Source organism: Myxocyprinus asiaticus, chromosome 19, assembly GCF_019703515.2.
Source record: "Myxocyprinus asiaticus isolate MX2 ecotype Aquarium Trade chromosome 19, UBuf_Myxa_2, whole genome shotgun sequence".
Taxonomy (NCBI): Eukaryota; Metazoa; Chordata; class Actinopteri; order Cypriniformes; family Catostomidae; genus Myxocyprinus; species Myxocyprinus asiaticus.
The window spans coordinates 679503-700350 of NC_059362.1; the positions used below are offsets into that span (position 1 = coordinate 679503).

General features: G+C 41.2%; 1 protein-coding gene and 1 pseudogene across 1 annotated transcript in view; both read left to right on the plus strand.

Annotated features, from left to right (window-relative positions):
* Positions 1-1267: 1267 nt before the first annotated feature.
* Positions 1268-4130, plus strand: LOC127410455 (U5 small nuclear ribonucleoprotein 200 kDa helicase-like; annotated as a pseudogene).
* Positions 4131-9113: 4983 nt separating this feature from the next.
* The window catches only part of LOC127410281 (serine/threonine-protein phosphatase PP1-beta catalytic subunit-like), a 43382-nt gene continuing 31647 nt past the window's right edge, over positions 9114-20848 (plus strand). Inside the window, exon 1 of the mRNA XM_051645468.1 lies at positions 9114-9330. Within this exon, the coding sequence (XP_051501428.1) occupies positions 9279-9330 (52 nt within the window). The 5' untranslated portion in view covers positions 9114-9278. The remainder of the gene's footprint in view (positions 9331-20848) is intronic.

A 20848-nucleotide genomic window follows, 5' to 3' on the forward strand; every position in this document is an offset into this window, starting at 1 on the left:
GGGATAAAAACATTCTTTCTGTGGGTGCTGGCACACGTGGGTAATGAACTAGCAGATGAAATGGCTAAACAGGTATTAAAGTATCCAAGAATAGATATTAATGCACCACAGAGTAAAGCGGAAATTAAAGGATTAATCAAAGAGACAGATAAAAGGAAGTGGCAAGAAATGTGGACCCAGGAGAGAAATATAAGACAACTATATGGAATTAAAAAAGAAGTAGGAAATGAGAGAGTAGTTTGTGGCAAAAGAAGGGATGACACGGTAATTTCACAACTCCGTACCGGGGACACTGCATTGGACCAGTCACTATTTTAAGCTACACTATGTAAAAAAAAATTTGTTAAAAAATAACAAAATGTTATTAATGAGAGAGTGCAACAAAAATCCATCTTCCAAACCATCTCTTTACCCAAATACACTTGATAAACCTATAATAATGATTTCTATTTTAGAGCTGTCGGGACGGATTTCACGTGAAATTGCATACATACGTCATTCGCCAATGTGTGTTGACGTCATATCCGTACACAGAGAAAATAAGCTCCGGCTATTGTAGCGTGTGTGGGAGTAGCTGAAGCTGAAAGTTGGTTGTCACAACGAACGAGAAAAATTGACCATGGATCATTCAAAACGGCAAACCTCCGGGGAATCACCGGTTGTAAAAACAAAGAAACCCCAAACAGAGCAGAGTCTACAAGCAAAAAGGGAAAGTGACAAAGTCTGTAATAAAACCCGAATCAACATCGGCTTGGCTTTTCAGAAGTGGCGACAACTCTAAAGGATTTAAAATTGACCCAGAGATGGCTTTTTTCTTACTCAACAAGTAAGATATTTTATTGATATGGTTTATGTATAGTTGTGTAATCACACATCTGTGTGTGTAGTGAAATACAATAATTATACTGTAATCGGTGCGGAACATTTCAATTGCTAGCACACGTGTGTATTTTTCTTTATAACAGCAATAATTTATATACATAAATCATTTAGTCCTGGGCTTGCCAAGAACATGTGAGTCTTGAAATGATGTTGACCACTGGTTGGTAACAATGACAATCTATAAATTAGTTACTACCATGGTCTATTTGGCCAGAATATCCTGCATTTATAAAAACTTTACAACGTTTGACCTTATCAGACTAGCAATTGTTATGCCTAATGTTAACAAACGTTGCCTAACTTTTGTAATGTTATTTATTTCAAAACATCAATGTTTCCAATAAGTCAAAACAACAGCAAAAGGGTAGCGTAAATTGCTACGGCAATGAACACCACTAAAAGCCGACCAACTTTCATGATTAATGTGCTGCTGCAGGCATACATCTCTCAGCTCAAACTGGAGGGCTTTGCCCTCATGGCTGACATGGTCTATGTGACACAGAGTGCTGGCAGGCAGATTAGGGCAATCTTTGAGATTGTTCTGGGTAGAGGCTTTGCCCAACTTACTGACAAGACTTTGAACCTCTGCAAGATGATTGACAAAAGGATGTGGCAGTCTATGTCTCCTTTGCATCAGTTTTGCAAGCTTCCAGAGGAGGTCATCAAAAAGATAGAGAAGAAAAACTTCCCCTTCGAACGTCTCTACGATCTGAACCATAATGAATTTGGTGAGTTGATCCTCATGCCAAAGATGGGGAAGACCATCCATAAGTATGTCCATCAGTTCCCCAAGCTGGACCTGGCAGTTCACCTGCAGCCCATCACTCACTCCACTCTGAAAGTGGAACTCACCATCACACCAGATTTCCAGTGGGATGACAAGATACATGGGTCATCCGAGGCTTTCTGGATCTTAGTGGAGGATGTTGACAGCGAGGTAGTCCTGCATCATGAGTACTTTCTCCTAAAGGCCAAGTACACTCAGGATGAACATCTGATCACTTTCTTCATGTTTGAGCCTCTGCCTCCACAGTACTTTATTCGCATAGCTTCAGACCGCTGGCTGTCATGTGAGACGCAGCTGCCAGTTTCATTCTGTCACCTGATCTTACCAGAGAAGTATCCTCCTCCCACCGAGCTGCTGGACCTGCAGCCTCTGCCGGTGTCTGCTCTGAGAAAGGCAGCCTTTGAGAGCCTTTACCAGAAGTTTCCTTTTTTCAGCCCTATCCAGACCCAGGTGTTCAATGCAGTGTACAACAGGGATGGCAATGTCTTTGTTGGTGCCCCTACTGGCAGCGGTAAGACCATATTTGCAGAGTTTGCCATTCTCAGGATGCTCCTACACAACACAGAGGGCTGCTGTGTGTACATCACACCCATGGAAGCACTGGCTGAACAGGTTTTTATTGACTGGCACCAGACGTTCCAGGACACTTTGAATAAGAAGTTTGTCTTACTTACTGGTGAGACGAGCACCGACCTCAAGCTGCTGGGTAAAGGTGACATCATCGTCAGCACCCTAGACAAGTGGGACATTCTGTCTCGCCATTGGAAACAGAGGAAGAATGTGCAGAATGTTAGCCTCTTCATTGTAGATGAGGTTAATCTCATTGGAGGAGACAATGGACCTGTGTTGGAGGTGATTTGCTCCAGGATGAGGTACATCTCATCTCAGATTGATCGGCCCATTCGTATCATGGCCCTCAGCTCATTTCTGTCCAATGCTAAAGATGTGGCCCACTGGCTCGGCTGCAGCACCACGACCACCTTCAACTTCCACCCCAACATCAGTCCAGCTCCTCTTGAGATTCACATCCAGGGCTTCAATGTGAGTCACACACAGACTCGTCTGCTGTCCATGGCTAAACCTGTGTATCACGCCATCATGAAACACTCCCCATTCAAGCCAGTGCTGGTGTTTGTGCCATCAAGATGTCAAACTCGCCTCACTACAAAAAGGACTTCTTTAAGAAGTTCCTGTATGAGCCTCTGCCTGTCGAATCTCACCTGGACCCCTGTCTCCATGACCATTTAAATGCTGAGATCATCACCAAGACAGTGGAGAACAAACAGGATGCCGTGGATTACCTGACATGAACATTTCTGTACCGTCGCATGACCCAGAACCCCAACTATTACAACCTGCAGGGGATGTCTCACCATCACTTGTCGGATCATCTGTCTGAGCTGGTGGAAAACACCCTGCAGGATCTGGAGCAGTCCAAGTGTATCAGCATTGAGGATGAGATGGCCGTGGCACTGCTAAATCTGGGCAGGATCGCAGCCTACTACTACATTAACTACACAACCATCGAGTTGTTCAGCGTGTCCCTGAATGCCAAAAAAAAAAAAAGATCCACGGCCTCATTGAGATCATCTCCAATGCTGCGGAGTACAAAAACATTCCCATCAGGCACCATGAGGACACTCTGCTCCAGCAGCTGGCTCAGAAGGTCCCTCATAAACTGAACAATCCCAAGTTTACTGACCCTCATGTGAAGACCAACCTGCTGCTTCAGGCTAATCTATCCTGCATGCAGCTGAGTGCAGAGCTCCAGTCAGATACTGAAGAGATACTCAGCAAGTCTGGGCGACTGATCAAGGCATGCGTGGACCTGCTCTCCAGTAATGGCTTGTTGAGTCCAGCGCTGGCTGCCATGGAGCAGGCTCAGATGGTTACACAAGTCATGTGGTCCAAAGACTCTCACCTTAAGCAACTACCCCACTTCACTTCTGAACACATCAAGTGCTGCACAGACAAGGGTGTGGAGAGCATTTTTGATATCATGGAGATGGAAGATATGGACAGCACTGCTCTGCTGCAGCTTTTAGATATACAAATAGCTGATGTGGCATGGTTCTGTAACCGGTATCCCAAAATTGAGCTCTCATACGAAGTGGTTGACAAAGAGGACATCAAAAGTAGAAGTCCTGTGGTCATCCAAGTGCAGTTGGAAAGAGAAGAGGACGTTACTGGACCTGTTATTGCACCACTATTCCCTCAGAAACGTGAAGAAGGCTGGTGGGTGGTTATTGGAGACCCCAAATCGAACAGCCTCATCTCAATCAAGAGGCTGACTATTCAACAGAAGGCCACAGTGAAGCTCGACTCTGTGGCACCTGTTGTGGGTGTGCACAACTACACACTGTACTTCATGAGTGATGCCTACATGGGCTGCGACCAAGAATACAAATTTAGTGTGGATGTAAATGAGGCATACAGCGAGGGAGACAGTGATAGCGATTAATCCCAGATTGTTATCTGAGGTCATGTTAAAATGCATGTTGTTGTTTTTAATATTGTGCACTGTTTAATTCATTGTGATTTAAATAAAGGAATATGTCAATTGAAAGAAGAAAAAAACAACAGCAAAAGATATGGCACTTATCTGTTCAGATTACATGTTTTCTGATATCTGTCTTTTCCTTTCTTTTATTATTTATTTGTCCATTCGCTCTGATAAGATGTCCTGTAACGATGTGTACACTGGTGTCTCAAACCACATTCATCCACTCAGAGGAGCAGAGCCGAAGCACAACTTACATCATTACCATAACAATGTTCTTCCACTAGACACATGCAGTTTTATTTTTTAACCACTAGAAGGTAGGAAAGCATAACAATGGACTGTGCAATAATTGTGGAGTACCGGAAACTATTGAACATGCTCTGTTAGAATGCATAGGTTATTACAAAGAAAGATCTCAGCTCAGAGAAGATGTTTAAGCCATATCCAAAGGGATACATAGTTTAACATTACAGAACTTATTGAATAACAATTCAAAAGTGACTAAGGCTGTATTAGATTACCTACATACATTTACATTTACATTTATTCATTTGGCAGATGCTTTTATCCAAAGCGACTTACAAAAGAGGAAAACATAAGCGAATCATCTTAGGAGACAGTGGTATGAAAAGTGCTGTATTACAAAGTATCACTAGCATCATAATAGTATTCTGAACAGAATAAATTGCAACAGGATTTTTTTTTTTTTTTTTTTTTTTGATGACTGGTTAAGTGCTCATGGAACAGATGTTTTTAGTCGTTTTTCGAAGACAGAGAGTGAGTCAGCTTCACGGATGGTGTTGGGAAGGTTGTTCCACCAACGTGGTACGATGAAGCTGAAAGTCCGGGAAAGTGTTTTGGTGCCACTTTGTGTTGGTACAACAAGGCGATGTTCCTTAGCCGACCGCAGGCTTCTAATGGGCGTGTAGCTCTGCATAAATGATTTTAGGTACACTGGAGCAGACCCAGTGACTGTTCTGTATGCCAGCATCAGAGCCTTGAATTTGATATGTGCATCAACCGGCAGCCAGTGGAGAGAGACAAGGAGTGGTGTAACATGTGCTCTCTTTGGTTCATTAAAGATCAGACGTGCTGCTGCATTCTGGATCATTTGCAGGGGTCTAACTGCACATGCCGGGAGGCCTGCAATGAGATCGTTACAGTAGTCCAGTCTAGTTATGACAAGTGACTGGACAAGCAGTTGTGTGGCATGTTCAGAGAGGAAGGGTCTTATCTTCCTGATATTGTAGAGTGTAAATCTACATGATCATGCAGTCTTTGAGATGTGGTTTGTTGTCGATGGTTACCCCTAGATTTCTGACCGATTTGGAAGGCGTTACTGTAGGTGCACCCAGCTGCACGGTGATGTTGTGTTCAACAGCAGGGTTGGCTGGAAAAACAAGGAGTTCAGTCATGGCTGGGTTGAGTTGCAGGTGGTGCTCCTTCATCCAGGCCGAGATGTCCACCAGGCAGGCAGAAATTCGAGCAGTCACTGTGATGTCGTTGGGATGGAAAGACAAGTAGAGTTGCGTGTCATCAGCGTAGCAGTGGTAAAAGAAACCATGTGCCTGAATGATGGGTCCCAGTGATGTTGTGTATATAGAGAAGAGAAGTGGCCCAAGCACTGATCCCTGAGGTACCCCAGTAAGTAGCTGATGTGGCTTGGATACCTCACCTCTCCAGGCTACCTTGAAGGACCTACCTGAGAGATAGGAATCAAACCAGTCAAGCACAGTTCATGTGATGCCCAGCGAGGAGAGGGTAGAAAGTAAGATCTGATGGTTGACTGTGTCAAAGGCTGCAGAAAGGTCCAGCAGAATCAGGACTGATGATCTGGATTCAGCTTTCGTCCATCTCAGCGACTCAGTGACAGACAGCAGGGCAGTCTCGGTGTAGTGTCCACTTTTGAAGCCTGACTGATTGTCATCCAGCAGCTTGTTCTGTGAGAGATGATTGAAAACTGCCCTTTCAAGTGTTTTTGCCATGAATGGGATGAGAGGGACTGGTCTGTAGTGTTCTATTTGTGTGGGATTAAGTGCGGGTTTCTTCAGCAGCGGGGTTACTCGAGCCTGCTTAAATGTAGTGGGAAAAGTGCCTGTAAGTAGAGATGTGTTAATTATGTGTGTGAGTGCAGGTAGGATGGACGGAGAAATGCCCTGGAGAAGGTGAGAAGGAATGGGGTCAAGGGAACAGGTGGTGGGGTGGTTGGAGAGGAGGAGTTTAGAGACCTTAGTGTCAGTCAGAAGACAACAGGTCTGATTAGAAGAATATAACATCAAGTCCTTGGGAAATAATATGATATTCAGATTAAACAATTAGATTTCAAATAGGGTTTTTTTCACCCTATCTTTTCCATCTTTTAATTTCCTTCTTCATCAATGCCTCACACTCCATCCCAGTAGGTGGTGGAAATGCACCTAAGCTGGTTTGCCAACTGCCAATAAATCCAAAGAAGAAGAAGAAGAATATCAAAGAATCCAAGTAGTGGACAAGTAGGTATAGCATTTGTTATACCAAAATTGCAAATTTCAAGAAAGGTAAGGATATCAGATAAGTTATCAGTGTTCATGGGGGAAATGATGGCAATTGTGATGGATTAATGAATCAGGTGTAAAGGATGTAGTAGTGTGTTCAGATTCCAGTGCTGCTCTCTCAAGTATCAATGCCCAACAGTCTGACACAAGACAAGATTTAGTAGGAATTATATTTGTTGCAACAAATAAGGGTGAGAGTACAGTTCTTGTGGGTTCCAGCACATGTGGGTGTGAAAGGGAATGAGGTAGCAGACAGTGGCGTATCCAGGACATTTTTACTGGGGTGGCCAAAATGGGGCACAGACCTAGTGTGGGGTGGCGATACCGGGAGAACCTTTATGAATGGCACATGATCAAAATGTGTAAATATCGAATTGCTTTGCTTCATCATCTACACATGTAGAATAAATGAATTCTTAAACTCATGTTAGCATTCACTGAATTGTTTGTATTCAATATCAGACTGTTGTTTTGACATTTGACAGTTTTACAGTTTCTGGGAATCTCTGGTTATTTTAACATATCCATTTTTAAATCAGTAATTGTTTAGGAAAAGTCAGTTCCACATTTTTAAGAGCTATTCTCATTGTAGAGAATTAATCTTCGTATAACATCAGGTATAGTGTATAATCATAAAAAGATACAAGTACAGGTGATAACTGATTGAGGTGCAATTCAATCAATCATTCAATCAATTATTCATTCATTTATTAGCTATAACTGCACTGTCCAACAGAAATATTGTTAAATTGGGTACAAATCAGTGTGTGAAATTGGCTACGAGGGCTTATAGGTGTCTGTCTGGAAACCCCAAAATTGCAGATTGAGCTCTGAATACAGTAAAAAACAAAACTCTATTTACAGTGTCTACTCAGGTTTATTTTCCACATGTTCTGATAGCTTCAATTACTTTGAATATTACCAAATAAAATAGTTAGTCAAATCCTTTGCGGCATTTAAGTGCGATTTGCCCTGCCTCTGCATATTTAAAATGTCAAATAGGGTATAAAAACTTTGAAGATTTTATTGGTCTAACTGACCAATAATACACATAAAGAGCTCATAAATAACTCATGTAAAGATTTAAAGTACAGTCACAGCACAAACCCTTCCATTTCACACACAGGTTAGCCATATATATAACTTTAGCTATTGAACATATACATCTGTAAAATGCTTTACACACCTCCGTCATTAAATCAGAAAACATGGCATTTCATATTTCATGTCAATATAAAGATAACATGCTGAATGTGGTGTAGGGTCTAGCTTACTCTTTAACCTAGCTACTGTAACAATGAAAAAAAAATTCACATTCACATGGAAATTCGGGATAAATTAAACGTTAAATTAAATGAACATACCTCTCAAATAACAGCTTTCTTTTTGACCACAAATCGACGTCGTCAACTCATTGGAAGTTGGAGGTAGACGCTAGCTCGTGTCAGCTTCGTGCTTCTGACCGACCATTATACTCCAGACCTGGCACCCGCTGCCCGAGACCTGCGGCACCTGCCCGGCCACCCGCGGCCTACCCCTCCCCCTACTGATCAAAGATCAGCTCACACATCTTCAGTCCCATCACTACTATAATGGTCAGAAATATAAAACTGACCCTGGGTCAGTGTGGCTCTAAATCAACAAATGACCTGAGATGTCATCTTTGATTGACAGGCGTTTCTATTGGGTCTTCGTTCTTGTGTTGATGAACATGATGTTCTAAAACCAATCAGTTCTGGGGTGGCCACAGGGTGGCCAATGAGATTTCAGGGGTGGCCACCCCCTAAAATCGCCACTGGTAGCAAATAAGATGGCAAAACAAGCAGTACAGTAAACAAAAGTTGAAATGGATATATCATATAGTAGATCAGAAATCAAAGCAATAGTTAAAAAGGAAATGTATCAAAGATGGCAGCAGTACTGGGATACTGAAACTAAAGGAAGACATTTGTATTCAATACAGCCAAAAGTGGGGAAAGGAAGGCATTCTGGTAGAAATATAAGAGAGTTAAATATTTTATCAAGACTCAGACTGGGGCATACAGGGCTAAATAAGACAATGCAATTCATATCCAAGCATCCAACAGGGCTTGTGAATGGTGTGGAATCAATGAAACAGTAGAACATGGCATTATGCATTGTGGAAGATATACAGAGGAAAGAGTAATTCTAGTAGAGGAGGAGGTGAGGAGAAATGGGGAATAAGATATTTTATTAAAAAAAAAAAAAAAAAAAAAAATCTTTTAAATCCGAAGATAGGAGTGTACAGGCCTAATTGGTATGATATGGATAATTAGGATATGAGAGTATTAAACCCCTAGAAAACATATAGGAGTGTGTGGGTATGAATGTATATGTACATTTTTATTTATTTATTTTCCTCTCCCCCTCCCTCTGGTGTAGGAAGGGTTACGAGCGAAAGCTCGAGGAGCTGAACACGCAGCGCTGGCTGAAGCGGTGACTCTTGTTGGGCTGGAGGTAATGGTTAGAGTCTCTGGTTCATGATCACAGAGGGTGGCAGTAATGCACGAGTTTTGTTGCCATCTGCCATGAAATACGAGGAAGAAGAAGAATGGCGGAGGGGGAGCTGAACGTCGACAGCATCATCTCCAGACTGCTGGAAGGTAAACGAGTTTCATATCAGCACACTTTTCATGAGTAGAGATCAGAGAGTTTCTCTAACACTCTCTGTTTCAGTATTATACCGATGAGGTTTAATGTCACTCTGTAAATCACACAGGTTGTGTTATTGGGCCTGTTGTTTATTTTCTGTGTTATCACAAGGATGTCACCTTTTATTTTTCATGCTTTGGAAGGAAACATTTTCACATTTTCTGGCCTTTCTATTTCCTTAAAATGGAAGTTTTGGGCCGGTGTGTTATGAGTGGTTCGGTCTGTGTTTACATGTGTTTATGCGCACACTAACACACTCGTTATAGTTTGAAATTCACCCAATAAAACGGCTTATCTGAGCACATATGAGAGATTGTACAGCATGTTTTGGACTGATGTTGATGACCTTCAGTTCGGTGAAATCGATCTTAAACAGTAATAATACATCATTACAGCTCTGTATGTTTGATGACTGTGTCACAAGACCTAGTGAGTGTGGTAAAGTTAGTTTGATATTTGACATTCGTGACAATACCCATTAAACTCTCCGTGTAAATCACATTTCCAAGCCAAACCAACTGTAAAACACTCAGAATATTATTCTTTATGTAGCACAAGACTTGTTTTTGGGAGTAAATGTTCAGTACTTTTTATACAGATATATAATTCTATGGTCATTGAGTTTAATACATTTATAAGGATAACTGAATCTGATAACCGAGTGTTTTACAGTTGGTTTTATGTCTCTAGGTCAAACGGTAATTGAGTTTAATGAATTAGAATATTACAAACATTTACACTACTATATTTATTTGAAAACATATAGAATGTAAATTCCACAAACAGAGCCTTGTGTCGTGAAAGGGATATTTTTAAGAACATTTCACATTTGTTGTGATGTCAATGTCAAATGGTTAAATTGTTTAATTGATTTATATGGTTAATAAAATTTATATGAAAAAAAAATCTTTTTTTAAAATTCAGCTTTGTGCTAGGCAAAGAAAACCTGTTCATGCATTTCCAAGTTGATTTGGCTGGAAAATGTGATTTGCACGGAGAGTTTAATGGGTATAGTCACAAATGTCAAATATAAAACTAACTTTACTGCACTAACCTAGTGAGCTGCTTTCCTAGATAGTATTTGTGGTCATCACAGGTGTGGGCGGCATTTTAGGTGACCAGAAACTATGTAGGCAGCACACTAGGTTTATGAACAGACTTGTTGTGTTCAAGCAGAATTCTGTGATTAAATGGTGAATTTTGCACACATGTTGAGCCTTTGATCCAGTTCATAGATAACAATATCTAGATCCCACACACATCTGCTGCATTACTCATAGATAACAATATTTAGATCCCGCACACATCTGCTGCATTACTCATATTCAACAATATTTAGATCCCGCACACATCTGCTGCATTACTCATATTCAACAATATTTAGATCCCGCACACATCTGCTGCGTTACTCATATTCAACAATATTTAGATCCCACACACATCTGCTGCATTACTCATAGAGAACAATATTTAGATCCCGCACACATCTGCTGCGTTACTCATAGACAACAATATTTAGATCCCGCACACATCTGCTGCATTACTCATAGAGAACAATATCTAGATCCTGCACACATCTGCTGCATTACTCATAGAGAACAATATCTAGATCCCGCACACATCTGCTGCGTTACTCATAGACAACAATATCTAGATCCCGCACACATCTGCTGCATTACTCATAGACAACAATATCTAGATCCCGCACACATCTGCTGCATTACTCATAGACAACAATATCTAGATCCCGCACACATCTGCTGCATTACTCATAGAGAACAATATCTAGATCCCGCACACATCTGCTGCATTACTCATAGAGAACAATATCTAGATCCCGCACACATCTGCTGCGTTACTCATAGACAACAATATCTAGATCCCGCACACATCTGCTGCATTACTCATAGAGAACAATATTTAGATCCCACACACATCTGCTGCATTACTCATAGACAACAATATTTAGATCCCGCACACATCTGCTGCGTTACTCATAGACAACAATATTTAGATCCCGCACACATCTGCTGCGTTACTCATAGACAACAATATTTAGATCCCGCACACATCTGCTGCGTTACTCATAGAGAACAATATTTAGATCCCGCACACATCTGCTGCGTTACTCATAGACAACAATATTTAGATCCCGCACACATCTGCTGCGTTACTCATAGAGAACAATATTTAGATCCCGCACACATCTGCTGCGTTACTCATAGAGAACAATATTTAGATCCCGCACACATCTGCTGCGTTACTCATAGACAACAATATCTAGATCCCGCACACATCTGCTGCGTTACTCATAGAGAACAATATTTAGATCCCGCACACATCTGCTGCGTTACTCATAGACAACAATATTTAGATCCCGCACACATCTGCTGCATTACTCATATTCAACAATATTTAGATCCCGCACACATCTGCTGCATTACTCATAGACAACAATATTTAGATCCCGCACACATCTGCTGCGTTACTCATAGACAACAATATCTAGATCCCGCACACATCTGCTGCGTTACTCATAGACAACAATATCTAGATCCAGCACACATCTGCTGCGTTACTCAGAGAACAATATCTAGATCCCGCACACATCTGCTGCATTACTCATAGAGAACAATATCTAGATCCCGCACACATCTGCTGCGTTACTCATAGACAACAATATTTAGATCCCGCACACATCTGCTGCATTACTCATAGACAACAATATCTAGATCCCGCACACATCTGCTGCATTACTCATATTCAACAATATCTAGATCCCGCACACATCTGCTGCGTTACTCATATTCAACAATATTTAGATCCCGCACACATCTGCTGCATTACTCATAGACAACAATATCTAGATCCCGCACACATCTGCTGCGTTACTCATAGACAACAATATCTAGATCCCGCACACATCTGCTGCGTTACTCATAGACAACAATATCTAGATCCCGCACACATCTGCTGCGTTACTCAGAGAACAATATCTAGATCCCGCACACATCTGCTGCATTACTCATAGAGAACAATATCTAGATCCCGCACACATCTGCTGCGTTACTCATAGACAACAATATTTAGATCCCGCACACATCTGCTGCATTACTCATATTCAACAATATCTAGATCCCGCACACATCTGCTGCGTTACTCATATTCAACAATATCTAGATCCCGCACACATCTGCTGCGTTACTCATATTCAACAATATCTAGATCCCGCACACATCTGCTGCATTACTCATAGACAACAATATTTAGATCCCGCACACATCTGCTGTGTTACTCATGGATAACAATATCTAGATCCCGCACACATCTGCTGTGTTACTGTTTGAATGGAAGTCAATGGAGCTGGCTCCTCGGTGTGCTAAATAAACTGCTTTTGTGTGTAAACAGTTCTTCAGTTCTAAAATATTACCTAAACTCTAATTTTAAAGTCACCAGGTTTTTACTAAAATGCATTTAATAAAAATAATAATAATAACGAAAAAAGATTGAGTCTGGTAATATTCTCTTTTTTTATGATTAACATTTTTATTTATTAAAACACAGGAAAACAAAATATAATTATAAATACACAAAATCAACTTTTAACATCCACTACCACCCCTCCTCTTCCCCAACCCCACCCCAATCCTCAACAAACATCCCTGTGGTCTTAGATGAACACATATAAAAGAATACAAAAACAAAAACCAAACAACTAAAAGAGGAAAAAAGAGAAAAATAATAATAATAAAAAATAAAAATAAAAATGTGTAATATATATATATATATATACACAAATATAAAAATCAAACACACTGACAATTACCCCTCTCTCTCCACTATTCCACCCGAGAACCCTCCAAGAATGCTAAATATCCACCCCATTTTCCCACAAACAGATCCGGATTCCCCAGTCTTCTATAAGACCCCTCCTCTAAGGCCGCCACTCTCCCCATCTCCGAGCACCACTCCTGAAACGGGGGTGCTCCAACTGACTTCCAACCCCTCAAAATCACCCGCCTGGCGACCATAACACAGGTCAGGACCCAATCCTCCACATGTTTATTCTCCACATTAATTTCTGCCCCATTTCCCAAAATACAGAGTCTGGGGCAAAATGAAACCCGAGTGCCCAAGACCTTACATACAAATTCTGAACTCTCAACCAAAACCCCTGGTTCTCAACACACCCCCAAAAAACATGGGTTATATCTCCATCCTGGCATTGCCAGCAGGTAGGTGTGTCTTTAAAACCAAGCCTATACAGTCTAGAGGGGGTCCAATAGAATCTATGTAAAATCTTGAACTGAATAAGGCGAACCCTTGCATCTCTATATACAGACTTGACATTTTTCAGAATCTTAGTCCACACTCCATTCTCCAATACCAAATTCAAATCTTTCTCCCATAATCTCTTAATAGAAGTTAAGGCTCCGTCCCCCATACTCTGAATTAACAGGGAGTAGTACATTGATGCCTCATGACCTTTTCCAAATGCCGCAATCCCCTTACCCAAAGCATCTGCCCCTTTAGGGGGGAGTGTGCTACTCCCAAAAATAGTACAAAGCAGGTGGCGCAATTGTAAATATCTATAAAACTGAGGTCTGGGGATCCCAAAATGTTGGACCAAGTTTTCAAACAATCTCAACACTCCACTCTCATATAGGTCACCGAGTGTAGCAACCCCCCTCACAATCCACTCTGGCCAGCAGAAAGGGGACTTGCCAATACATAATCATGGGTTCTGCCATATACTTGAGGCAACATTTAAATAAGTGTCCAATTTAAACAATCTGGACACTTTAGTCCATACCGAGTGTAAATGCGAAATAACAGGGTGTAACTTAACTTTTCCGATTAGTTTAATAGAGATGCTTTGTAATGGCGAAATAGGGGCAAAAACTGCCTGTTCAATAACAAACCAGGGAGGGGCTCTCTCAGGTGGAAGTGACCAATGAGCCAAATGACTGAGACTGAACGCATAGTAATAAAACAAAATCTTGGGTAGGCCTAACCCACCTTTGTCTATCGGCCTATGTAACTTATTAAAATGCAATCTGGGACGTTTACCATTCCAAATGAAGGACTTCACTATGCTATCAAATTGCTTGAAATAAGAGAGGGGGACAGCTACAGGGAGAGATTGTAGCAGGTAGTTAAATTTTGGAATACAATTCATTTTGATAACATTAACCTTCCCAATCATAGATAAATGTAATGAAGCCCACCTGCTCACATCGCTCAAAAATCTTTTTATTAAAGGGTAAAAATGAACTCTAACTAAATCAGACAAATTTACTGGGAATAAAATCCCCAAATATTTAATGCCCTGTTTGGGCCATTGGAAGGCGCCCGGCTGAAAAGCTGTTACTGGACAGTACGCTGTCAAAGCCAAAGCTTCGGATTTAGACCAGTTGACTTTGTATCCAGAGAACTTGGAAAAGGAATTAATAATTCTATGGAGGCAAGGCATAGATCTAGTAGGTTCAGAGACAAATAATAAAATAACATCTGCATAAAGCAGAAGCTTATGCGCTACACCTCCTGCCTCCACCCCTGGAAAATCATCCTCCTTTCTTATCGCGGCTGCTAATGGTTCCAGGGTGAGACAGAACAATAAAGGGGAAAGAGGGCAGCCCTGCCGAGTGCCCCTATCCAGAGTAAAATAATTTGAAATTAATCCATTTGTTTTTACCGCTGCTACAGTGTGTCTATAAAGTAACTTAATCCAACCAATAAATGTACTCCCGAACCCATACATTTCCAAAATCTTAAAAAGATAATCCCATTCTACCATATCAAACACCTTTTCGGCGTCAAGTGAGATGGCAGCGACCGGAGACTGATCATTCACTACTGACCACATGATATTGATGAAATGCCTAATGTTATCAGAAGAGCTGCGGCCCCGAATAAACCCCACCTGATCTATATGTATAAGAGATGTCATAACCTTACTTAATCGGTTAGCCGAAATTTTTGACAATATTTTTACATCTAGTTGGATCAAGGAGATTGGACGTTAACTTTTACACTCGCTTGGATCTTTGTCCTTTTTAAGAATCAGACTGATCCGGGCTTGTGTCATGGTTGGAGGAAGCTTTCCGTTCTTTAATGATTCAGTATAAACTTCTAACAAAAGTGGAGCCAGTTCTGTAACATAGGATCTAAAAAATTCTGCAGCAAAACCATCTGGCCCCGGAGCCTTGCCAGTAGGTAGGGACTTAATAACCTTGTCAAGCTCCTCCAAGGTTATCTCAGAATCAAGAGAGTTTTTTTGCTCAATCGTCAGTTTAGGAAGATCTAATGGTTCCACAAAGTTTCTAATATCTTCATCAGTAGATGAAGACGTGGAACTATAAAGATCAATATAGAATTCTTTAAAAGCAATATTAATATCAATGGCTGAGGTAAATATTTCACCATCAGCAGATTTCACTGAGGGAATGGTAAAAAAAGACTCTCTCTGCTTTATATATCTAGCCAAAAGCTTCCCTGCTTTGTCCCCCGACTCAAAGTATGACTGTCTTGCCCTGAATAACCAAAACTCCACCTTCCGTGACAAAATAGTATTATATCTATATTTCAATCGGGTCAATTCTCTGAGGCCACAGCTGACATACAACGCTTCAGCTCTTCCTCTGCACTTTTAATATTTCCTTCCAACTCTACGAGTTCTCGTGCTTTGGATTTTTTGGTGAATGAGGCATACTGTATGTTCCGGCCCCTAAGAACCGCTTTAAGTACCTCCCAAGCCACGCCCACAGTGGATAATGAGGACCAGTTGGTCTCCATATAAACACTGATTTCAGTCTTTAACATTTGTTGGAAATCAGGATTTTGCGGAAGGGACACATTAAGGCGCCAACTATGTGATTTCTTTTTCTCTATATGTGGCATCACTTCTAAACTCTCCAGGGTGTGATCCAAGACTAAAATGTTTCCAATTGAGCAATCAACAACAGATGAAATGAGGGATTTGGATATTAAAAAAAAAAAATCCATTCTAGAATAAATCTTATGGACTGATGGAAAAAAATGTCTAGTCCCTACCGGATGGGTTCAAAAGTCTCCAAATATCCAAAAGACCAAGATTTTTACACATCCTGTGAAGCGTCAATGTTGCTCTAGGGGGTTTACACACTTTTGCTTCAGTATGATCAAGGACTGAGTCCATCACAAGATTAAAGTCTCCTCCCAATATTATATCATGAGGGGTGCCAGCGGCTTGCAACATCCCTTCAAGATCTATAAAAAAGCCCTGATCATCAGCGTTAGGTGTGTAAATATTAGCCAAATTCAACCTTTGCCCTTGAATTTCAGCTAAAACAATAATTTATCTTTAATCTGTTTGAGACATTTGAATTGTAGATGTTTATTAATCAATATAAAGACTCCCTTGCTCTTACTTGAGCCAGCACTAAAAAAAATATGTCCACCCCATATCTTCCCAAATTTTTCTGCTTCCTGTGGGGAGAGATGTGTTTCTTGAAAAAACATTATATCATATTTCTTATGTTTAAGAAAAGAAATAACCTTCCTTCTTTTTATGGGGTGCCCCAACCCATTCACATTCCATGTGGAGAGAGATAGTACACTCATATTAACAACTGACATATTGATATAGTAGAAAAAATAAATTGTGTGTCAAAAACAAAATTATACAGACCACATTCCCCATTAGTGAAACAATCAAACCCCGAACATCTCCCTGAACAAAACAAACAGAAAAAAGAAAAACGTGCGCATTAACCCCGCGCACGAAAGTGCCAACCGGTGAAAATCCCTCTAAACTCAAAAGGTCCATGAATGCCCACGAGCCCCCACGACAACTTTGCCATCGGATTGCTCAATTTTGCCTCACAAATTTGTGAAGCAAAATTACATAACAGAAAATACTTTGTCAAATAAACCCAGTCAATAGGAAGAATGAACACAAAGAATGTGTAGATTCATTCACAGAACTGTCTCAAAGGTGTGATCTTCCACAAAACAAATTCCAGCTGATATAAACGAATGTTCAGTGAGCCAGCTGTTATGAGTTCAGTGGATGACGTAATCATTCCAGTGTCCTGTGAAAAACTCAACAAAACAAACTACAGCCAGCAGGAGGAATAAGCACGAAGAACAAACAGATGAATCAACAGCTGTTCCAAAGGAGTGTTATTCAATAGAACAAGCTCCAACCGCTAGGCGGAACCAATACAAAAAGAAACAAAACTGGCATCCCGGTTCCCCGGGTGACCGAGTCAGTTCACTCGGAGGCCGCATAAAACTATATACCATGACTTACATAATCCGTCAACTTTATAAAAGACATCCTTTGTGTGAGCATGTAAATATTTTGTGGTCATCCGTAGTGTCTATTCTCAATCTGTCTGGGAACTTCAATGCAAAAGTTTCTTTAAGGAAAAGTGTAATTCACAAAACAAGCTCCAGCCGCACGGCGGAGCCAACGCAAAAAAACTAAAATGTTGCCCAGCTTCCTCAAGAGTAAGTACAGTGAGTCGACCCACTCACATGAGAAATATCCAATGGTTTACTCAGCCATTGATTCGATAAAAGACATTGCCTTATTGGGACATATAAATTCTTTGCGACCAACCTTCGTTTCTATTCTCAGTTTGGCTGGAAACATCAGAGCAAACGAGATCTTTCGCCGATGTAAGAGTTTCTTACATTCCTTGAACTGATCGCGTTTCTCTCTTGTCGAACTCACAAAGTCCGGGAACAAGAAAATATTATGGTTCTTTCAAGAAAGCTTCCCTTTACTCCTCGCCTGGCGCAACACAAGATCTTTATTGGATGATCTCAGAAATCTGGCCAGAATCGGTCAGGGCCTGTCTCCCTCAGCAAATCTGTGAGCTGGGACTCTGTGAGCTCGCTTGATTTCCAGCTTGTGGCCTGTTATGTCGAGCAGACTCGGGAAAAACTCGTCTAGGAATTTAACCACATCTCTGCCCTCCTCATGCTCAGGAATTCCAACAATTCGAATGTTATTCCTGCGGCTTCTATTCTCAAGATCTTCAAGCTTTTCAAGGAGATGTTCCAAATCAACTTTGGTCGCGGATGGATTAGTGGTTAATTCCCTCTCTGAAGATTCCAGAAAATAGATTCGTTTTTCAACATCAGTCACTCTTGTAACTAGCTCAGAGAATTTTATTTCTATCGCCATAATCGATTGACGTATTACAGCAAGATCCTCCAAGTCAGCAAGAATCTTCGTCAACATCACCGACATGTTGGACAACTGACGCTGGATTCTTTCTCCCGCCGCGCCATCCAAATCGAGTCCCCGGTCTGTAGGCCTGTCGGAGCTTTCATCCTGAACACGTACAGTGTATCCGGAAAGGATTCACAGCGCTTCACTTTTTCCACATTTTGTTATGTTACAGCCTTATTCCAAAATGGATTAAATTCATTATTTTCCTCAAAATTCTACAAACAATACCCCATAATGACAACGTGAAAGAAGTTTGTTTGAAATCTTTGCAAATTTATTAAAAATAAAAAATGAAAAAAAATCACATGTACATAAGTATTCACAGCCTTTGCAATGACACTCAAAATTGAGCTCAGGTACATCCTGTTTCCACTGATCATCTTTGAGATGTTTCTAAAACTTGATTGGAGTCCACCTGTGGTAAATTCAGTTGATTGGACATGATTTGGAAAGGCACACACCTGACTATATAAGGTCCCACAGTTAACAGTGCATGTCAGAGCACAAACCAAGCCATGAAGTCCAAGGAATTGTCTGTAGACCTCCGAGACAGGATTGTATCGAGGCACAGATCTGGGGAAGGGTACAGAAAACTTTCTGCAGCATTGAAGGTCCCAATGAGCACAGTGGCCTCCATCATCCGTAAATGGAAGAAGTTTGGAACCACCAGGACTCTTCCTAGAGCTGGCTGCCTGGCCAAACTGAGCGATCGGGGGAGAACGGTCTTAGTCAGGGAGGTCACCAAGAACCCGATGGTCACTCTGACAGAGCTCCAGCATTTCTCTGTGGAGAGAGGAGAACCTTCCAGAAGAACAACCATCTCTGCAGCACTCCACCAATCAGGCCTGTATGGTAGAGTGGCCAGATGGAAGCCACTCCTCAGTAAAAGGCACATGACAGCCCGCCTGGAGTGTTCCAAAAGGCACCTGAAGGACTCTCAGACCATGAGAAACAAAGATTGAACTGTTTGGCCTGAATGGCAAGCGTCATGGCTGGAGGAAACCAGGCACCGCTCATCACCTGGCCAATACCATCCCTACAGTGAAGCATGGTGGTGGCAGCATTATGCTGTGGGGATGTTTTTCAGCGGCAGGAACTGGGAAACTAGTCGGGATCGAGGGAAAGATGAATGCAGCAATGTACAGAGACATCCTTGATGAAAACCTGGTCCAGAGCGCTCTGGACCTCAGATTGGGGTGAAGGTTCATCTTCCAACAGGACAACGACCCTAAGCACACAGCCAAGATAACAAAGGAGTGGCTCCAGGACAACTCTGTGAATGTCCTTGAGTGGCCCAGCCAGAGCCCAGACTTGAACCCGATTGAACATCTCTGGAGAGATCTGAAAATGGCTGTGCACCGACGCACCCCATCCAACCTGATGGAGCTTGAGAGGTCCTGCAAAGAAGAATGGGAGAAGCTGCCCAAAAATAGGTGTGCCAAGCTTGTAGCATTATACTCAAAAAGACTTGAGGCTGTAATTGGTGCCAAAGGTGCTTCAACAAAGTATTGAGCAAAGGCTGTGAATACTTATGTACGTGTGATTTTTATTTTTTTTTTATTTATTTATTTTTCCCGTTTTTTATTTTTAATAAATTCGCAAAGATTTCAAACAAACTTCTTTCATGTTGTCATTATGGGGTATTGTTTGTAGAATTTTGAGGAAAATAATGAATTTAATCCATTTTGGAATAAGGCTGTAACATAACAAAATGTGGAAAAAGTGAAGCGCTATGAATCCTTTCCGGATGCACTGTAAGTGACTTTTAATGTCTCCAGAGCCTGAGGATTTTGACTTCTTTGCCATGTTTTGTATCAAAGAGCAAATGTGTAACTGGGTGTATCAAATTTCACCAGATTATAACATGAAAATAATAAAAAATTTAGCAAAGTGCGCAGAGCTCGTTGCTCACACGTCTGCTCGTTGCATGGCGTCACGTGACCCCTCGAGTCTGGTAATATTCTCAAATGGAAAGTAAAAAGTAAAACGAGGGGGAAACAGTGTGTTTGGTGCATTAATCCCATTTAGGGCCCTATGATTTCCATGATGCGGAAAACATGGACAGAGTTGCAGAATCCAGTCATAAAATTGGAGTGAACTATAAAATGCAGAATAAATGAATGTATGAATGTAAATATATATATTAGGGTTGCAATAGTATGAGATTTTCACTGAACAATAACCGTCTCAGAAAATATCACGGTATACAGTATTACACAATTATTATTATCAGTTACAATGACCCT